The sequence below is a fragment of the Saccostrea echinata genome, unplaced genomic scaffold (assembly GCF_033153115.1).
Source record: "Saccostrea echinata isolate AGI-Se365-2 ecotype Australia unplaced genomic scaffold, CSIRO_AGI_Sech_v1 ptg000012l, whole genome shotgun sequence".
In the NCBI taxonomy this organism is placed as follows: Eukaryota; Metazoa; Mollusca; class Bivalvia; order Ostreida; family Ostreidae; genus Saccostrea; species Saccostrea echinata.
The window spans coordinates 15797246-15804714 of NW_026889761.1; the positions used below are offsets into that span (position 1 = coordinate 15797246).

The 7469-nt window shown below is 33.0% G+C and overlaps 1 protein-coding gene across 1 annotated transcript; it reads left to right on the top strand.

Moving 5' to 3' along the window:
* Positions 1-4472: 4472 nt before the first annotated feature.
* Positions 4473-6926, top strand: LOC133185070 (uncharacterized). The gene is made up of 3 exons (XM_061320129.1): positions 4473-4533; positions 6348-6515; positions 6706-6926. The coding sequence occupies exons 1-3, from the start codon at positions 4473-4475 to the stop codon at positions 6924-6926; spliced, it is 450 nt and encodes a 149-aa protein (XP_061176113.1).
* The last annotated feature ends 543 nt before the right edge of the window (positions 6927-7469 follow it).

A 7469-nucleotide genomic window follows, 5' to 3' on the forward strand; every position in this document is an offset into this window, starting at 1 on the left:
GACGATCCTTAGTATTTCATATCAATAGTAAATTTCTCCCTCACCAATATGCTTCTTAAATAATTTATCGACCTACTAATTTCGCGTTTCACCGATAAGATCATATAATATTCTATATATGTATCTATTGTTTTTTTTTAATGAGGAAAATAAGATTTTATATACATTTTCAAAACATTACCAAAAATTCATTTGTATTTTGTTTTGATACATATAACATTTTTTCTTGCATTATTATTTAAGCAAATGACCCATTTGTTATAAATATATTCAGTGATTTCTTGATAGAAAAAAACTTTATGAAGGAGAGTAATCAACTATTGAATCCGCCTTTTGATTGGTAAGTTTGGATCTTGAATCTCGAAACTCGAATTTCGAATCTCGTATTTCGAAACTCGAATCTCGAATGAGCCTTCTGCGCTTTTGTATATAATTATACCTTATACTAAAGATCTTTTTTCAACCATTTTGTTATTATTATTATTATCTAAAAGAATGAGTCTGTATATCTTCGAGTAGAATGCTATGTGTTCAATACATGTATAATCATACAAAAGGTTTGCCTGCTCGTTTCATAGGGGATGATTACCTTTTTGAACCATAGCCCATATGTCTAACTTCATTGTAGCAGAATTCCAGCACAGTCTTCCGCTGATTACGTACACACAGGTAACAATTTCTGACGTAATCGAGACTACAGTGAAAAAAGGCTCATTAATTATCATATTTTCAAACATGTTATGACTAGGCGATGTAAATAAAATATATATATATACTTTATGACTACAAGAAAGAAATATAGGGAAGCGTTTTCATGTCATCTTGATGAATAATAAATCGATGCAAGGTCAATTCAGACACTGTATACCGATTGTTTGACTGTGTGTTGTACTTTTTAAGTTCCTTGTAAGAGTATATCACTCAAATAAGACGTACCAGATACCGAAGGGCTTCATATTTAGACTTCTATGAGCAGCGAAGATTCTTCATCATGCCTGCTGTGACACGAAGCCCCGGTTTTTAAGGTCTCATCAGAAAATCCGGCAATTTTAACTTAAAGAGCCGAGCGCTTGTTGAAGGAGCAGTTGCTACCTATATTCTCAGCTACGGTTTTTCTCAGCCGCGGGGCGCTTGAAACAGAACGTTATAACTTCCGTAACAAGTCTGTAATTCATTGTTTTCTTTAGTTTAGATATAATCTCTCAAAGTATTAATATATATGGTCAAGTATATGGTCAAGTTTGTGTAAGAATTTTGCGATGAATTTTATGCGAATTCTGATTAGCCCTCAAATATAATAAACGATATATATTTAAAAAGCTTTAAATATTTATATAATAAATGGGACGTTTGGGGGATACAATATTCCATCTCTATGAATCTAAGTCTTTTCAATTGTATCTTCTGTTGCAAGAACTACACACGTTAGCTCCCGATTCACGCCTACATTTTACACTCATTTAATTCGATGCATATTGCATTTTAGTAATTAAAACCTGTTTGAATGCAAAAATGAGTTCATTAGTAATTGATTATTTATTTTAAAACCAGTGTAGAAAAGCCAATGCTTTTATTTACAACTCTTTCCAAAAGGGGTTAGAAAATTTTATCCATTTAAATCAGGCTTTAAAACAGCATTTTTTCAAATACGTTTGGAAATGGTGAATAACCCTTACATATTCGTCCGATTTAAACAAAGAAGATGTAGTTAACGAACAGTGGTCGATCTCAAACATCTACAATCCATACAAATCTGTGAACAAGGCGTATAACACGGACCTCTGGAAATTCCGGAGGTGGGATCGGATGCCTAGGAGGACTAAGCATTCCCTGTCGATCGGTTACACCCACCCTGATCATTAAGTACTGATCAGGTAGATGGAATATTCAAAATTAGTATTAAAACAAACGCCTTACAATTGGTATGAAATATGTCAGTCAAAATAGTCCCAATGATATGTTTTATTTGCGAAAAAGGTCATTATAACGACAATAAAATGTACGAAATGCTAACTTTTAGCACGATTTTTGAAAGTCCTGTAACATCAACTTATCTGTCAGTAGACTACCTCTATTTGAAAATTGATCGTACTCAGAGCATGCCTTGAGTATCGAATAAGTTGGGTGATATAAACTCGTATGCAGGAGATAGTGGAATATAAGTATATAAATGAGGAAAGTTGACGATGGAAAAGCAGAAGTCAACTTTGTCATGCAATTTAGTTGTTAGTTGGCCCTTAACATCTAAAGTCAGTTAAATCTCCAGATATGAAAAAAAAAGAATTGGCAGACCCTGTGGTGCCTTTCATTTCGAGTTCAATGGGAGATTTGAAGTCCATATATGAATGGGACAAAAACTATTGTTAATTGAGAAAACTTCGTCGATATACCTGAAAGTCGAGCTGAAGGCCATATTTAGTGTTTTCTTATACAGAAAGTTTTTAATAAAGTCTGCTTCATGGGAATATAAAAACATGTCGACAATTAGTGCCTATCGAAATTCCAATAGATCTTCATGGAAGTCCTGGTCTCCAAAGACAGCATAGATGTTGTCAATGAGGAACTCCAGTATCCTTTTAATATCAACCTCAGAGTACTAATGTATAGAATCAGAGTGAATTTTGAGTAATTTTGTAGTTGACCAATCACAAGCTATGAAAATGACAGAATTCCATTGTTATTAAAGTAGCAGTTGTCTATGAAATAAAAAAGCCTAGTTTTTAATTTTCACGAGGAATGCTTTTATAAGGTGTCATAAAAAGTCATACGTTTCGATGTACTGACATTTGAAACATTTTGTGATATCAATTTTCTAAAAGATTCACATTTGTTTTACACCTCTTCTCGAATATGCTGTAGCACAGTACGTCAATAGATTTTCTAAACAAATAAGAGCAAGATACACTGCATTTTTATTAAAATGATTATTATCTCAACAGAGTATGCTGAATTCAATGTTATAGATCAAGAGGACATTTCTAGAAATTAAAAGGATGCTGCTTACAGAAATATACAACATATATAAATACTTCTACGTGGAGATCCTAACAATCGTTGCGCGTTGCGCAGTGGTTAGAGCGTTTTCTCTAGAGTCGCGGAGTAAGAAGTTAATCCTTACGTCGCAGATTCCAATTCCACTGCGGAACTTGGAGACTGGTCCTTCGAGTGAGACCATATTATCCGAGGTCCCGTGTCACAGTAGTGCTGGTACGAAAAAGATTCCTCACTGATCAATGGCCCTGAGTGCCGAGTATAGGTCTTAAATTTGTAGCCCTCCACCGGCAATGGTGACGCCTCTATTCGAGTGAAAAATTATCGAAAGGGACATTAAACAAACAAACAAAAAGCTAAAATGATTTTTTGCTTTTCAATACTTAGTAATTTCATTTTTTTTTAAATGAAACTCGACCAGATAGTATTTCATTCAATTTCCTAATTGGTTTAAATGATACATTTTCGCTCATTGCTTTTTATGAATAGTACCAAATAGCCATGATCAATTGAAATAGATATTTGGGAGACTTTGCTCGAAACAAATCTCATTCAACTCATTCTATGGCAAGGCAAAAAGTGAACCTGATATCGCTGTCATGCACTGTATGCTTTATATTTGCGATCATCAGTGGATTTGCAAAGTAAGTACGACATTCCAGTGCATGTTGTTTGAAGGATGCTTGTCATAATTTAATTTGAAAATACCAGTACAATTTCTGTCAACAAGTGCATAGATTGAAAAAAAATAGGAAACAAATACTGAGGCAGATTTTTTATCGTGCAGGAAAGCACCATATATTTGTCCTGAGGACCAAATCTGGGATGAAAGTAAAGGCGATTGTAGGAGTAACAGGTTTCTGTATTAACAAAATCGTCTTATATTGCTTAAGCAAACATTTTAATAGGTTAATTTTATTCCATCATATCAAACATTAGTCGAATATGGATTGCTGTTTTGTTGAAATGATTAAAGAAAACGATTTTTTTCAATTTAATAAATTGGCAAATACACTAGAAAACAAATCTTTGTAAAGTCTTCTCAGATTAGATATCTTTTACATATGACAAATTAAAAAATAATCAGTTACAAAATCTAGAATTGTTTTTTTGAAGAATGTAACCCTGGTTTTTCTGGAATAAACTGTTCGCAGCACTGTAGATATCCCAGTTTTGGGTTAGAATGTCAAGGTTTATGCGATTGTGATGAACGCCTGTGCAATGTATCATATGGATGCAGTAATGAGGATGTTACAACAGTCCCTATAGATTCGACGAAAAACAGTAAATTCTTTATTAGTTAATTTTATATTTCCATATACAATTTTGTCTATAATACAGCATTGGGCAGGGTGTCATTTACTAAAACATGCTAATTTTTCATATTCATGTAAACTGCTTATGTTCATGCAGATACCGTGACAATGATAACGATTATTAAAGTAAATGTAATTATAAAAACATACAGCATTTCTTATAATATGTCTTATGGATGTTGTGACAATGTAAACACTGTTCCTGCACAGCCAATGCAGAGAAGAAGTAATTTTATTGTCAAATATTTATCAGAAATAAGAAAAACATTTTAAACACAAACTGGTTTGTCTTCATTTTAGTTATACAAATTGATTCTTTAAGGTTTTATTGTCTGTAAACCTGTATACAGCTAAGCCTCGTCTTGGATGAAAATTGCCATTCTCCATATTCAAGAAAAATTGAAATGCAGAAAATTTTCAATGAACTTCATTTTGGTTTAAATGTTATAATATGGAATTTTTCTGGTGATTACATCAAAAGCAATACGAACAATATATATTTTAAATTTTAAACAAAAATATTTTCCCTATACCGTACGACGTACAAAACAATGTATCGACTCTGTGACGGTAGACACTGAAATAGAATTCAGTTTATACACCGTGAAAGAACAAAGTTTGACATAACACATTTTTTTCCTGAACTCAAGAATCAAGAAATAAGATTTTTTTATCGTAATCAGGTTGTATTTCATAATTTTAAGGCATTCCAATATCTGTTCATGCAAATTCAAATAACACAAGGAACGCTATTTGAGAGTGGTAATGCAGCTTTGCCAAGCTCAATCAAGGAAATTCCGTCAAATGATAATTGGTGATCGCCAATGTCAGTATTAAAATTACTAAAGGAAGTTCACATTAAAAATAGTGCAATTGACAGAGATAATATGTATTGGCTCAAAAGCAGGAAGCAATTACAAAGTGAGGAAAATTAAGTATTTTGATGGGCTAGTACTCCTTATTACTGAGAATGTGTCTTAGTTTTGTTGAACTTGAATATTTTTAAGTCAAATCTGATAAGATAATGATTCCCATTAAAATATATATATAGGGTATATATAATTTATGTTAACCAGTATGAAGAAAAATAATTAACACCGAAAAAAAAACTATAATCTAAATCTCTGAATCGGCGAAAAATCTCAACCAGAAATTTATCATCATCAAAAATCGGTATGATTCAAATGATAAAGGATTCTTACCAAAAGTCTTCGTTCAATATTGACCGTCACGGTAGCTCAGTCGGAAGAGCGCTCGCTCTGAGATCGGAAGGTCGTGTGTTCGATTCACGGCTGCGACTGACTTAAGTCGATAAAATTTAGGTAGCAACTGTTCTTTCGCGCTCGGCACTTTGAAGTGAAAGTTGCGGGTTGTTCGGATGAGAACTTAAAAACGGCACTTGAAACAACATACAATTAATCAATCAATCAATCGTCCAATTTTCAAGAAAACATCTGGAAAAATTAGGAAAACATTTGAAAGAAAAAAAGCAGAAATTATGATTTTATTTTATTTCATAACAAGAGAGAGTGCGTTATTACACAATACAGAGATATGATTATACATCATGTGTAATAACATATGGCTTTTTTCTGAAGCTACTGTCATCTAGGAATTTTCAATTTGTTTTACTATCAAAATAAGTAACATTTGCATGTAATATATATTGACAAAGTACACTACAAAATTAATTTATGTGTAGATAGCCCTGCTGAAATGTAAAAATTGATTGGACAATCAATGTTTCTAAAGTTGTCCTTATTGAAGATTGTTACTTTGTTTTCTATGGAATAAACTGTTCTCAACAAAGCTGGCTTAAAATACATCAAATGCAGATTGTAAATAAAGCTGTTCTTGGATATCTGTGCAGCGTAAGATGCGACCAAAGTTAAAATATAAAGGCAGCAACGCCCATTTAGACTAAAAAAATCGAAATGAAACTTTGAAAACATTTAGACTAAAAAAAATCGAAATGAAACTTTGAAAATATTAATTGCATGAAAATTTCCATAGTAAAACCTTGTCTTTTTTTCATTTAAGAATGTAGGTCTGGTTATTTTGGAATAAACTGTTCATGGCCATGCAGATACCCAAACTATGGAGAAGATTGTCAAAGCAAATGTAATTGTGAAGAACATATGTGCAACATTTCCTACGAATGTAGATATAATAATGTCAACACTGTTACTGCCCAGACAAGACAAAAAAGTAAGCAAGTTTGATGTTAAGTATTCATATATAAAATCGAAAATAATATATTCATTCACTTTTAAGTTTGTTTTTAGTTCCATTATGCAGAGCAAGCTTCTTTTGATTAAAATATTCTAGACAATGCATATAGCAAAGCTGAAAATGTGGAGAAAAAGTTTAATTAAGGTATTATTTTTTTCTCAAACAGGTACATATTCAACAAAATATAGACCCCAAAAAATGGATTCGTCGGTGAATTTTATAATGATAGGAATATTAACATCAGTTGGTTTTTTCCTCGTAATAATCTCAATAATAGTAATAGCTAATTTAAACAGAAAACATTTCTCCCAAAGAATACGGCAAACGGAGCAATTCATCGATTCTGTGATGGTGGATAATGCAATAAATAGAGGTAGAGACACGTGAAAATGGAAGACTTGTATGTCTGGATTATAGGAAAACTAAAAGTTCATATTTTTTTGTCTGGAAAATGTATTTCCTTTTAGACGACTTTCACATTCCTAAGATCAAACGATACGTTCCTCAATACTGGAATGATTTTTCCCCAAAAAAGTCATTGAAAGTATTGCTACTTTAGCAAGTTTCCTCACAAAAAATTAAGGTACCTTACCAGGTATTTGTGCAAGATACCAGAGGATATTGTTTACCATATAACACTATTGGAAATCACTAGCAATCACACTATCACATTTTTTTCATGTTTTTATTTACTAAGATGTCGCCCGCGTGGCGCAGTGGTTAGAGCGTTCGCTCTAGAGTCGCGGAGTACGGAATTGATCCTTACGTCGCGGGTTCGAATCCCACTGTGGGACGAGGAGACCGGTCCTTCGGATGAGACCATATAAACTGAGGTCCCGTGTCGAAGTAGGTGCTGGCACGAAAAATATCCCTCACTGCTCAATGGCCCTGAGTGCCGAGTATAAGTCAAAATTTGCAGCTCTCCACCGG

Excerpts from the sequence above, each read along its gene's own strand:
- LOC133185070 (XM_061320129.1), top strand. The coding sequence starts at position 4,473 with ATGTCTTATGGATGTTGTGACAATGTAAACACTGTTCCTGCACAGCCA. Across the intron at positions 4,534-6,347 it reads ACAGCCAATGCAGAGAAGAA|AATGTAGGTCTGGTTATTTT; the intron begins GTAATTTTATTG and ends TTTTCATTTAAG. Across the intron at positions 6,516-6,705 it reads TGCCCAGACAAGACAAAAAA|GTACATATTCAACAAAATAT; the intron begins GTAAGCAAGTTT and ends TTTCTCAAACAG.